This window comes from Aegilops tauschii, chromosome 4 (assembly GCF_002575655.3).
Source record: "Aegilops tauschii subsp. strangulata cultivar AL8/78 chromosome 4, Aet v6.0, whole genome shotgun sequence".
Lineage (NCBI taxonomy): Eukaryota > Viridiplantae > Streptophyta > Magnoliopsida > Poales > Poaceae > Aegilops > Aegilops tauschii.
The window spans coordinates 313,054,097-313,067,318 of NC_053038.3; the positions used below are offsets into that span (position 1 = coordinate 313,054,097).

General features: G+C 42.3%; 1 protein-coding gene across 2 annotated transcripts; it reads right to left on the reverse strand.

Annotated features, from left to right (window-relative positions):
• Positions 1 to 9,110: 9,110 nt before the first annotated feature.
• LOC109776057 (myb-related protein 2) lies at positions 9,111 to 13,073 on the reverse strand. Of its 2 annotated transcripts, XM_073496657.1 has the most exons (9): positions 12,941 to 13,073; positions 11,668 to 11,756; positions 11,357 to 11,570; positions 11,202 to 11,278; positions 11,028 to 11,085; positions 10,869 to 10,953; positions 10,827 to 10,829; positions 10,210 to 10,291; positions 9,111 to 10,019 (listed from the first exon to the last, which is right to left on the reverse strand). In XM_073496657.1, the coding sequence occupies exons 1-9, from the start codon at positions 12,996 to 12,998 to the stop codon at positions 9,459 to 9,461; spliced, it is 1,227 nt and encodes a 408-aa protein (XP_073352758.1). In that variant the 5' UTR covers positions 12,999 to 13,073; the 3' UTR covers positions 9,111 to 9,458. The 2 variants fall into 2 exon arrangements, with proteins under 2 accessions (XP_073352758.1, XP_020190332.1); XM_020334743.4 differs by lacking the exons at positions 10,210 to 10,291; positions 10,827 to 10,829; positions 12,941 to 13,073 and adding an exon at positions 10,734 to 10,803 and having other exon boundaries at positions 11,668 to 12,038.
• Positions 13,074 to 13,222: the final 149 nt, after the last annotated feature.

Consider the following 13,222-nt stretch of genomic DNA (forward strand, 5'->3'; position numbering starts at 1 on the left):
TCTTAAAAAAAACCATTCGTTTAAAAAAAACCCTAGATCGGTTTTTTTCGGTTTTATTATTTTGCGAGCGTTCACCGAACCGTTCGTTTTAACGAACGCGTTCGTCAGTTTTTTCTCTGTTAACGAACGTCCGTTCTTTAACCGTTCGTCCGTTTTTCTTTTTCGTCGGATTATTCCGCTATTTTCTCAGATTCGATTTCTGATCGAATCTTCATTTCTGTTTAACTTCTCGCTCGTTTATCGGAATCAGGCGATTCAAGCGCCTAGAGTTTCGTCTCGAAATTCTCTTTCCGTTTAACCTACTCAAACAAGTTTTTACTACAGTAAAATTTGACCTAGATCCAGATTAGTAAACGAAGCTTGTTTCTTTCGCCGTTTGACTTTCGTTGCTTCTTTTGAGTTGATTCTTTTTGCAAACCGGAGTTCTTAAGTTGAACTTTCTGGTTGGATCTTTCATTCGAGTTTTACCTGTGCATTAGATGAGTACTTATTGTTTGCTTGTTTGTTTGCGATAGAGTACCCGGAGTGTGCCGCTTGTTACTTCGAATCGCTAGGTTTCGCGGATCATCAGCAAGGCAAGTAACACTTTGATCATACTTTCCATACCCAGTTTTTATTGCATTAGATCTATTCCTCAAACATTGCATGATTAGGATCTAATTAAACTGTGGGTTTTGGGAAGTAGTTGAGGTAGTACCTATTACCTGTTCTCTTATCAAACCCTTGGGAGTTACTTCTACGTTGCTATTATATTGCCATGCTATGCTCGTAGACGTGGATTTGGGTTTGAGAGATATTCATGACAGATGTGAGATTGTTAATAATGATTTACCTAAGGTGGCAACTAAAACTCACATCTGGGTGGATTGAGGCACCTGGAGAATCCAGTGTTGTCTGTTTGTATAAGGACCGCCACCCAGGCTCAAAGGGATCATAAGATTATTCATGCTAGAAACTTCCGTGTGCAGCCACAAGCTATTATGGGCTCTAGCATAGTTGAGTAGGTTACATGATCTCTTGAAGAGGTGGGCTAGCAGATGTAGGGGAAAGTAGGTGTACCGGTCCACCCGGAGTAAAGAGTGATTGTTCCTGAAAGACTGTGTCTCGGTCATCCGTTTCTCAAACACCATGCAGTGCGAGAAATAAAACGGAGGCGATCGAGTCTTGTGGGGAAAAGTGCGCAAACCTCTGCAGAGTGTACAAACTAATCATGGTTAGCCGTGTCCCCGGTTATGGACAACTTGAGTATCTAGTACCTGGATTATCATTTGAATCTCATCACCATGTTACTTTTAATTAATTTTGTGGGTTAATGATGACACTTAATTGGGATTGAGTTGGAGGTACCTTCTCAATGTTTAACAACCACCTTGATAGTTAAATAAAATTTATTCCTTTGAAGTAGGGAAAAATTGGCTTTTCGCATAAAACTTAACCATAGAGCTTTCCACCAGCCATATATGCATGTAGTATAGCATTATTATTGTTCATTATTTCTCTATGTGCTACTTTGCCAGCATATTCTATGTGCTGACCCGTTTTCGGGCTGCAACGTTTCATGTTGCAGACTTTTCAGACGACGAGTAAGGTGCCTTAGGTCGTGGTCTTATACTCAGTGATGCCGCTGGAGTTGATGGACTCACTTATCTTCCAAGTCTTCCGCTGTTATCGTTTTAGATGGCCTTAAGCCATGTTTATCATATTTAATCTCTTCGGAGATATTCGATGTAATAAGTGTGTGATTGCTACTCTGTTATAAATCCTCCATTTGTACTGTGCGTGTCAGCATTACTGATCCAGGGATGACACTGGTGCACAGCAGCACAGACCATTTGAGGTCTGGTCGCTACAAGTGTGGTGTCGTTTTCCTCCCATAACACTAGGCGACTAGGACAAACTCTCCCCTCTAGATTTCACCGGCGGGCCCGTGGATTCGCCTCCCCTCTGCCTCCCGCTTCGACGGTCGGTAACGGGGAGGGGAATTCCGGTACTTCTGGTCCAGTTATTAGTATAAGTTAGGCCTTTTTAGTCCTGGCAGGTGCAGTGCTAAGGCAGATGGCGAAGCTTCTTCTTCGAGTTCGTCCTTCGGGCTCCGATCTTCGTCAAGTTTGTCCGTCTGAACGTAGTAGACAGAGCTCCGGCGTAGATTCCTATTGTCTCTTTGGGGTGGTGAGGTTATAATTTCTCGTCATGTGGCGAGATTTGGTGTCAGGTGCTTCAAAATCTATGCAAGGGTTCAACAACGATGATTGCAGCTCCAAGGCGCTGGTCCTTAGGGAACGTGCACGAAGACTTCTCAGCTGTCATCAACATGGTCAAGCCGGCTCCGGCATGTCTGCGGCTCGTTTTGGCCCTAGTAGTGATCGTTCGGTCATCTCAAAATCTCAATGTAATTTTTATTATGTTTGAGATGCTTTGTACTATTGATGAACTTTTATAATACTCCCTCCGTCCGAAAATAAGTGTCTCAAACTTAGTACAACTTTGTTCTACGGTTAGTACAAAGTCCAGACACTTATTTTGAGACAGAGGGAGTAGATCTCATCTTTTTGGCAAAAAAAAGATTTATCGGTTTCTTGTTTCCTTTAAATTTGCTTTATAGTACCTTTGTCTCAAACTATTTGTCTTAGATTTGTCTAAATACGCATTCGTGACGAAGTAGTGTTAATACTGTCGCACTTGGTTCAGAGGAAGTCCTGAATATTGTCGGACAAGATTGTAATCCTTAAATTTTGTAGCAACTAGCAAGATGCCCATGCGTTGCACGGAACATCAAGATGCATTTGTATGATTAGTTTATCTTGTGGGAGAGAAGGATGAACGAGGGAAGCCCTTATTTGCAAATGTGGAGAGGAGTGTGGGTATCTTTTTGCAAAATTGCTATAGTTTCCTTCCTATCCGTCGGATATAGATCGGACGGTCTATATTGCAGGATGGCAGGCACATCATTATCACCAACTCTGTTTTTTATAAGAGTAGAGATACAGGTGTTATTTTGGCAGAAAAAAATAAATACCGTAGCACACTCGCACCTAGCTATGGAGTGCATATTGCACATGGACCCACATGCGTCAGACCAAAATAATTTAAGTCCAGAATTTTTTTTCCGGGTAAGTCCAGCATAACATGGGACTAACAACGAACGGGTGATGCACTGAACATACCGCAGATCGCAGAGCAGGGCATCAGAATAAAACGAACATGCAGGCCGGTGAATCTCCATACGCGCGGCAGGTCGTGCCGACGTAGTAGCTGTGCCCAAATGTGTCGCCCGCGCGTCAAACCGGTCGGCTCCGACTCCGGCCGGCAGCACCTGGCCCTGCCCCCTTCCACCGCCCCTTGTAGCCTATCGGCAAGAAAAGCGCGTGGATCGGTTCGTCCCTTGTGATTTCCCCCGAAAAAGCTACACGGTTTTGAGTCGTTTCGTGCAATTCTGCGGGTCGATACACGGCTTTGGAGCTGGCTTTGCTTTGGATCCAGTACTGCTCACTCTCTCTCAAGCCTGAACCAAGGTCGCGAGATGTCGGTCGGGTGGCGCTTTTCTGAAAATGTATCCTGTGCACCGATCCAATCTGTGCACCCAATGCATCGGTAGATTCAGGACCCTTAGGTGAAAAGGTAATGGACCGGATTTTGCAAAAGTAGTACTATACCTTTTTTGCAGAGACAACCTTGCAGTGTGTACAAATTAACCCGCACTGCATAGAACACACTCCGATCAAAATAAATCTGTGTGTTTACTTTTTTGCTTCAAACTAAAAGGGGTCATATTTTTTGAACTAAATGTCTGATTTCAGAACCATTTTGACTACCTTCTTTACTTGATGAGATCTTTGAATCAAAATCAATATTTTGTTGCTTTGAATTAAACTCGAAACTTGACTGAAATATTTACACGTTTTATAATTTTACGGTGAGGAATATCTGCATCTTTCTCAAATGTGTGTCCTATGTTCACATTTTTCCAGTACATCAAATTCCAAGTCAAGCTTCAAAGAAGCAAAAAATAATAATTTTCCGAAACATATTCAACATTGATCTTATTTCAAAGATCTCGCCAAGACAAAAATTACAGTTCAAACGGATCTTCAATCGAACATCCGGTTCAGAATATATGAACCATTTTGTGTTCGGACAGAAAAATACACGTACAGATTTTTTTATAGGGGTGTGTGCTGTGGAGTGCGGATTAGTTTGTACAAACTGGGAAGTTGTATCTGTAAAAATGGTATAGTCCAACTTTTGACCAAAATCTGATCCATTACTTTTTCATCCAAGGGTCATGAATCTGCTGGTGCATTGGGTGCACAAATGGGATCGGTGCACAGGATACATTCTCGCGCTTTTCTATCGGCCGGCGCTTTCCTTCGTCTCCTCGTCTTGCCAAATTTTGTTTGGCATCTTCCTGCCCTGGACACGGGCAGTAGATGAAAAGCATTTCTCTGCCAAGATAGTCAATTTGTGTTGCTTTGAATAGTGGTACTAGTAGGGCGCGCCTTCGGGCTGTTCAGGTACAGGTTTTTTTGAAACTGGGCAAAAGATTTGCCACTTTCATTGATTAAGAAGAAGGTTTAGAGTTTTTGGCCAAAGGCCGAATTACAAAGACATCACTCTCGCGGCACTACAGTACTCAAATATTTGGCCCCTGCAAGGCACCAACACTTTGAAACATCTTTGATTCTTGCAACAAGAACCCCAACCGGCACCGCGGTGTTACGGAAGACGCGTGCATTCCTCTCGTTCCAAATTTCCCATGAGATCAACATCATAAGAGACATCATCGCCCGTCGAGACTACGATGCGTTGGAGTCAATGAGGTTCCACCAGGCTTTCACCAAATGGACCGTCACCCAAGCTGTAGGGTTCACATCAACCAAGCCAAGCCAAGATTTGATCATTTCCCAAACTCGAACCGTGTAGCGGCATTGGAAAAGGAGGTGAGCCGCGGTTTCCTGAACTTGCTTGCAGAGGGGGCAGCGATCACAGTTAGGCCATCCACGGCGTTGGAGCCTGTCGGCCGTCCATATCCTATTATTGATCACAAGCCAAGCAAAGAATTTGCATTTGGGGGGAGCCCAGATCTTCCACACCAACTGTTGCATGTTGGAGTCAACTAAGCCCAGGAACTGGACCTTGTAGGCCGAGGACGCGGAGTAAGAGCCATCATTAGAAAGCTTCCAAGAGATAGAATCAGCCACGTCAGGGTTGAGTTGCACCACAGATAATTTCTCCCAAAGGTTGACGAACTCGGTCAGGTGTGTAGCGGAGGTGATCCCGTCTGTTTTGACTTGAGAGACCCAGAAGTTATTATCCAAAGCCTTCTGAACCGAACATCCCCTTCTTTTTGATAGGTCAAAAATCTTCGGGGCGATGTCTTTGGGTCTCATGCCATCTAGCCAAGCAGACTCCCAGAAGGAAGCACGAATACCGTTGCCAAGCAACACCTTGGTGGCAGCAGCAAAAATGTTTTTATCATTCTCATCGCAGGGGTTACCCAAGCAAACCCACGGCTTTACCGGATCCAACCATTCTGCCCAAAGCCAACGGATACGAAGCGCGGACGCAAACTTCCTCATATTTAGGATACCTAGCCCCCCATGGACCTTGGACTTGCAGACCTGTTCCCAGTTGATCTTGCATTTGCCACCGGTGACCTTGTCACAACCAGCCCAAAGGAAGGCACGCCGAAGAGAGTCAATCTTTTCCAGAACCTCAATTGGAAGGTTTAACGCTGTCATATAATAAATGGCAATGGCCGTGATGACAGACTTGACCAGCACAGCCCTTCCCGGAGAAGCCATTAGCATGCCCAACCATGGAGAAAGCTTGGACGCAATCTTGTCCTCCAGGGGCTGAAAGTGAATCCTATTCAACCTCTTGACCGACAAAGGCAATCCAAGATACTTCAGCGGGAAGGTAGATCGGTTAGCCGAGAAGGAATGCAGAATATCATCAAGGTCCAAGTGATCACATCTGATGGGGGCAACCATACTTTTAGAGCAGTTTGTGATCAGGCCAGTGACCTCACCGAAACAGGCAAGGGTTTCCGCAAAAAATTTGACCTCGGATTTAATTGGCGCAAGAAAGACCGCAGCATCGTCCGCGTATAAGGAGGCACGGATAACCATCGCATTTCCATCAAGAGGGTGCAACTTGCCTTGCTCAGTGGCCTTTTGAAGGATATGATGCAGAGGGTCAATTGCAAGCACAAAGAGGAGGGGGGAGAGGGGGTCCCCCTGTCTGAAGCCACAACCTTGTGATATTGGGCATCCAGGAACACCATTGAGAAGAACCCTCGACGAAGCAGTAGACAGGAGGGTCGAGACCCAGCCTCGAAAGCGAGGTGGGAAGCCCAGGTGATTCAGCAAGTCGAGGAGGAAGTCCCATCTGACCGAGTCGAATGCCTTTTTGATATCAAGCTTGAAGAGCAGAGCCGGGGTTTTTTTGCGGTGAAAGCGTCGGGCCAGGTTGCGAACGTACATAAAGTTATCATGGATACATCTTCTTTTGATGAAGGCGCTTTGAGCTTGGGAAACAAGGTCATTCATGTGGGGAGCCAAACGGTTGGACATGACTTTGGCGATGATCTTCGCGATGCCATGAATCAGACTAATGGGGCGAAAGTCAGAGATGTCTTCAGCACCATCCTTTTTCGGAATAAGGGCGACATCCGCAGTGTTCAACCAGTGCAAATGGGAGGCATGGAGATTTGAGAACCGGTTTATAGCCAGCATGACATCAGCCTTAATTATGGTCCAACAAGATTTGAAGAAGGCCCCGGTAAAGCCATCCGGACCCGGTGCCTTATCGCTTGGCAATGAAAAAATTGCGGCTTTGACCTCCTCCTCAGAGATGGCCTCATCCAACTCATGAAGGTCGCAATCTGGAATAGGAAGAATGTCCCAGTTGAATAGGAAGAATGTTCAGGTACAGGTATGCACCAGCTAGCTGTTGGTTCTTCAATCTGCCTAACATTGAGTTCGTTCGTTGAATTAACTTTCAACTTCGTGTATACATACTATTGCTGTCAATACCTTTTTTTTAGCTTATTGCTGTTAGTAACTGGTTAGCACTAGCAGTACAGATTGAACAAGCTTCAAGTACTGAGTACTCCCAGTACTTTGAGTGATTCAATTCCATGCGCCCCGACACTAATGTCCAAGCGAATACACTAGAAACGGCAATGTGCACACGCTCAAAGAAAGCTAGGAACGGCTTGGGTCTTACATGACAGACAAGCATGTTTTTTCTACAAGGAAGACAAGGTAGGCGCATGTCCTAATCTAAATGCCAAAAGTTCCTTTTTTTTCGAGGACAAGGACGAAGTAGTGAAAGTGTAAAGGAGGAGCCGATGGAGCATACTATGCAGAAAAAAGGAGCACACAACTTGCCATCGAAAAATCCCTCGGTGATGTCATCACCCGGAGAGGGTGCATATAACTCAGTAGCTAGTGAAAACATGGTTAAAGGTTACTTTACGACTTGATCGGTTGATAACTATGCTGCTAACTAGTACAGTAAAAAGCAGGAGGTTGGAGCTTAAGATAACGGAAGTTGACGTACAGACTAATCACCGTGTAATGTAAATAAATATACTAAAATAAAGCTGAGAGTGCCCCAATGAAAAGTACCATTGATATAATTAAGCTAGCTAGTCATCAGTGTCGAGAGTACTGAATTAGGCAGCCAAATTCTTCCGTGAAAGCGAGGATCTCTGTTGACTTTCAGTACTCACTCGCAAATTGCAACGGGTTTTCAGTTTTTTTTTAGAATGCAGGGATTTTCAGTTTACACACGGCGATGCATTCACTTGGCCCGTAACGTAATATTTTTTGATACATGGTCAACATTTTTCTATACACTTTAACATTTTTCATATGCTTGATTAACAGTTTTAAAAATGCATGATTAACAGTTTTTGAATAAATGTTCAACATTTTTCTGAATACATGTTCATCATTTTTTCCATACACATTTAATATTTTAGAATTATCGAAACATTTTTCAAATGATTTTTTAAAACAATACAAAGGTTTATTAATATTTTTTAAATACATGATCAACTTTTTTCACACACATTGTATATTTTTTATGTACAATAGAAACATTTTCTGTATACATATTTAACTTTTTTAAATGCTTTGTTAATATTTTATTCAATTTTTTTATATAAAGTGCTTTTTGTAATATATTTGATTTTGTTTAATATATTTGATCTAGAATATTTAGAAGTACTGTAAACAAAAGTAAATCAAAAGGAAGCAAAAAAGAAAACAAAAACGAGGCTGTGGCCTTCAGCGCACCGGTGCCGGCCCATCTCGCCCGTGCTTCAGGCGAGGGCGTATACGTTTATGGGTCAAGTGGGCTTACAGGATAACCTGAGGGCCTGAGGAGAAGCTATTGTGGGCTTATTATTGCCAGGGGAAAGAGATGACTAGCAATCAGGCCCACATTCTTCGCATCGCCGTCTTCACCACCGGTGAAGGCAAACCCTCCTCCGCGATGAACCACCGTGCGCATCAACCTCCGCGCCGAGCTCCAAATCAATTTGTTTGGGTTTCTGAAATGGATGCAGATGGAGATAGATAGGTCCCAGTTTTTCATCTTCTCCAGTTATTTCTGCCATCGGGATAATTTCCAGGAGGAGTTTGAGAGGGGAAGAAGCGGCGTCCAACTATGGCCCCCCGCCCCCCCCCCCCCCCCCCCCCCCCCCCTAAGCATTGCGATTTGTTTTGGGCTATTCATGGATTCCGTGACTCCTGGAAGCAACTGGAGCCGTTGTTTCAGCGACTGCGGGTTGGATTTGTGCGTCGCCGCAAACGATTATTCGTGATAGCAAATAGATGATCAAGTCCCTCGCAGTATTTTACTGATCAAGCCTGGACCGGCGCACGGATGGTGTAGCCGTGTAGGGATTTAACCTTTTTTTCCTTATATATGTATGGGTTGTAGTCTTGCAGATCCATTAGATGTGAGCAGGGTCAGGCAATGACACATTATTAATTACTTGTATCATTTTAGGTAAAGTAGGAGAGGATTTCTCCGGTGTATTGATGGCTTGACGCGCATACAGCCTTTGCATGACGTATTGCTGATGGGAGAAAAAATAGGCAAAAGATAAGTTCCTTAGTTAGCATTACCAATCCAATGCAAATCATTCCTGGGCATGGGGTTGCAGCAAAATTCGTGGTATTTCTATGGTACAGAATCACAGCAAAGCATATAATAAAGGTGAACGAACATAGTTCTCGAATACTTTCTCTGGAATCTACACGGCCTACTTATGTGGCTTGCAAGAAGCATCTTATTGTCAAGTTCCATCACTTATTTCGGTGAACTGCGATGGCTGACAGCAAAGATTTTCCAGGTCTTCCAGTGGGATGCATGTCAATGGAAGAACCATTATGTTTCACATAACCTCGCTACTATGAAATTGGCACTCTTGTCTTGTGTGTTTCCTAGCTCCAGCTGAACCCATTTAGATCGAATTTCTTGCTATTCTGAGTTCCATTATTTGTGTCATTCATGTTTAAATCCAATTTCGTTGCCTGGTATGTCATACTCAAGCTGTCTCTCCTCTCTTGTCCTTCTTGGTGGTTTGGAGGCCTTCTGCTTAGCTTGTTGAGAAACAAATCCTCGTGTCCTCTTTCTTTCATTTGCAGATCGAATGCCATGCCTCCAATCTCCTTTCCTTTTTGAGCAGAAAGGCTCATTGACAGGATATCTTGATCCTTTTGTGAGCCCTCGCATGCAGTTAAGCAGCTGTCAACTGATCCATCACCAAGCTGCATGGTCTGCCTTCGTAGCATCTGTGATCCTTCAATCTCCTCAAAGCTTGTGAAAGCATTATGGAAGCATTCTGTTGATACTTTTGAGACCAATTCTGATAGTTGTATCTTTGCAGTTTCTAGACCACCCGAGCCTGTATTCTGCTTTGCAAGTGTCTCGTGTGCCTTTTCCAACACTGATCGTAGGTACTTCCCTTGTGCTTCAATCCGGAGTTGCAGGTGTCTTTGCACCTGTTGAAGGGCATCATTAATTTGTTACGCATTAGATACCAGACCATCACTATTTTAGTAACACACCATTTATTTCTTCTCTTCAGGAGAATTAAAGCTGTGGTGAACTTCTACCATATATAAGCATTATTTTACATAGAAAGACCATGTACATGCAGTGCAAAGGAGCACAGCTCCAATATTTTCACACCGGAATATACAGAAAGTGTTGCCTTAAAGATTTACAGTTAATCACAAATTTTCTGATTTTTCTTACATGCTCTTTCATTACTCTACATATCAAGAAGAAAATATCGGTATTTTAAAAAATGATATTAGCACAACCTTTGAAGTTTACTTCTAATAAAATACTAAAATACCAAATGATGGTTAAGATAAGTTGGTCTGAGGCTCAAAAAAAGAAAGATAAGTTGGTCTTGCTTCATGGTGCTCTTTGCTTCCATCGTCCATAATTTTTTGTTGAATTTTCTGTATGTAGTTGTATATATCCGTGGTGCTCTTGTAGCTATTTTCTTTTCCTGTCTCTAGTGTATAGTCTCTAGATAATATATATATGCATCATACATTTATTGGATGGTCAGCCATAATGGACTTATAGTACTAGCAAGAAGTAATCCATTAAATGCATTAGTCAGGTATAGCTCATATTTATGCAAAGGGATGTAAAAAGTGAGTCTTGTAAGTAATATAGTTTATATTATGCTACTTTTGTACCTCCAGTTGTTCATGTAGCCGTCGCTGCACTTCAATTTGCATCTGTAGAGCTTCACCTATGTGCATTGATCTGATAAGATAGCAATTTGTTACCTTCTGTAAACACGCACAAGAATAGATTCATTTATGTCTTACTTGTTTGTCTGCGTATTAAGGTGGTGGCTGACTGGCGATCCATTTCCTTCAGATTGTTTCTCTGTTGCTATGGTGCATCCTACGGCTGGTGAATGGAAAAAAAAAACGCTCAACATCAAGCTTAATGATAGGCTCATAACATGATTGCGCTATACTTACCAGTTCTTGAATTTCCGACATTGGCTTGAACATGGAGATTTTTGCTTAGCCTGTATTTCTAGGTGAAAGACAAAACAATTTAGTATCTTGCTTGAAGAAATGTATGCGGAAAATTATGATATATTTTTTCTGTAAAAAAGAAAAGAAAACACTGTATTAAAATGCTATGGATACCTGGAGATGGCTCTTAAGATGATATAATGTTAGTCCAGGGACACCCATGAGCCTCATAATGGTTTTTGGGGTGGCTTCTGCCGGAAATTGAAGTGTTTAGATGTTAGCATCATTACAGTTGCTTCTATGGCAAAACTGTTCCAATGCATACTTACTGTCTGGTCCGCCGAGTTGATTTACTGCCTCCACAAAACGATCATGTAGCTCAGGGGTCCATTTTAACCTGGGCTTAGCATCAGTTGAGAGTATAAGCCCTGACTCTCCTGGAATAATTCCTCCTTGCAGAAGTAAGTGCCTCTCTGAAGGAAAAGTCTGCCTAGAAGCCAAGAGCTGGTTGTGGCTCTGGAGCTGTTGTTGATGATGATACATCTGACATAAACATATTGCAGGTTAGGATAGGTAGCAATATATCGAGCAAAACTAAACTTCACATGCATGACACTTGACACATCCCGTAGACTTGTACCTCTTCAGTTCCTGTTAGTAGTGATGTATGCTTGTGACTGCACAATCCTTGTAGGAACTGTCTGTTGCAGCTGTATGAGCTCTCTATTTCTGGTAATCAGGGGGGTTGTTCATCAAACCTTGAAGTTCTATTTGCTGAGAGTGAGATGACCTATGCTCTAAACAAGTACGCCTCTACGACTACTCATATTAAGATCTTATGCAGGTACCACCAGTCTTATAAGGCAGGCAACTGAGGAAAGAATTTCGAATCGTTGGAAGAAACACTTGAGCCTGACCCAATCTTCACAGCAACTGAAAAGAGATATTATCCTTATTCCTTTAGGTACCTGTGGACCCTATGCGCACAAATCTTTTTATTTGACAATTCCCAGAACACTCCTGCATTCTCATTCTGCACTATCAAATATGGTTTATATTGCTTTCACTTGGCACACATGAAAGGGGAGGAAACTAGAGGCGGTCATGTTATTTATTCAGCCTTATAGGAAAAGGAGGGAACCTTGTTCTCTGGACAGCTTTTAGGCGGTGGCTGTAGTTTTGTCTTTACTTGATTCCTGGATTACATCTTGCTTGCTTAGAACTAATTCCACTGTCCACTGCACTTACATTGTGGGCATCTGTACTTGGTCAGCATTGGTTTATGGTTATGATTCTGCATTTTCATAATCACATATGGTATTGCTTTATGTATTTTCAGCATACTCGAACATGATATACAGTTTATTATGGCATATATTTATTGGTTCATATGAGAACGGGGTTGCTAAATTTCTTATTGACTGAATGCATCTAGAAGAAGAATTGGATGAAGTTTTGCCTGCAAATAAAGCGAAGAAGGAACTCATTCTATTACAGATGCCTTTCTTGGGACTGCACAAAAGCAAAGTATGGAATAAGCATATGATTCCCTTTTGTCTCCTCTGGTAAGTTTTTTACTTGTTCAGCTATCAGGAAAAATTAAAGTAGATAGGCGAATCTGATCAGATGTGCATGTGTGTGAAGCGGTCTTCTGAATTTGATTGCTACTCCCTCCGTTCCTAAATATAAGTCTTTCTAGAGATTTCAACAAGTGACTACATACGGAACAAAATGAGTGAATCTACACTCTAAAGTATGTCTACATGCATCCGTATATTGTAGTCCATTTGAATGTCTAAAAAGACTTATGTTTAGGAACGGAGGGAGTAGTTCATAAGGCACATAAAGTAAGCTTGAAATTTACGATTTAGCTTCTTGATTTCAGTGCTCTATGTTGCCTTTCCTTTACATACGTCCTTGTACATCTGACTGTTTTCTTACAGTCTCACTTCCATCATTTGTCTTCTCCATGCTTTGATAGAAAATGCATCAAGTTCAGTTATAGATAGGTTCAACTGGCATAAAGTAAAAGTTGTGCAGAATACTCCTCTGTAATTTGGGAACAAAGTTCTCATTATGGAGAGAGTAGTCGGCACAGTTCAATAATAATAATTTAAGTTCACTCTAATTGGTGAGATTTTAATATAACATGTGGTCATCTTACCCTTTCATTTGCTCTGCAATCAAGTTGATGT

What these genes read in the sequence shown, in the direction of transcription:
- LOC109776057 (XM_073496657.1), bottom strand. Translation starts at nt 12,998, where the DNA reads ATGGAGAAGACAAATGATGGAAGTGAGACTGTAAGAAAACAGTCAGAT. An exon ending in ATCTTAAGAGCCATCTCCAG is followed by an intron (nt 11,086 to 11,201) that starts GTATCCATAGCA and finishes TCTTTCACCTAG; the next exon opens with AAATACAGGCTAAGCAAAAA. An exon ending in AACACTTTCTGTATATTCCG is followed by an intron (nt 10,020 to 10,209) that starts GTGTGAAAATAT and finishes GCCCTTCAACAG; the next exon opens with GTGCAAAGACACCTGCAACT.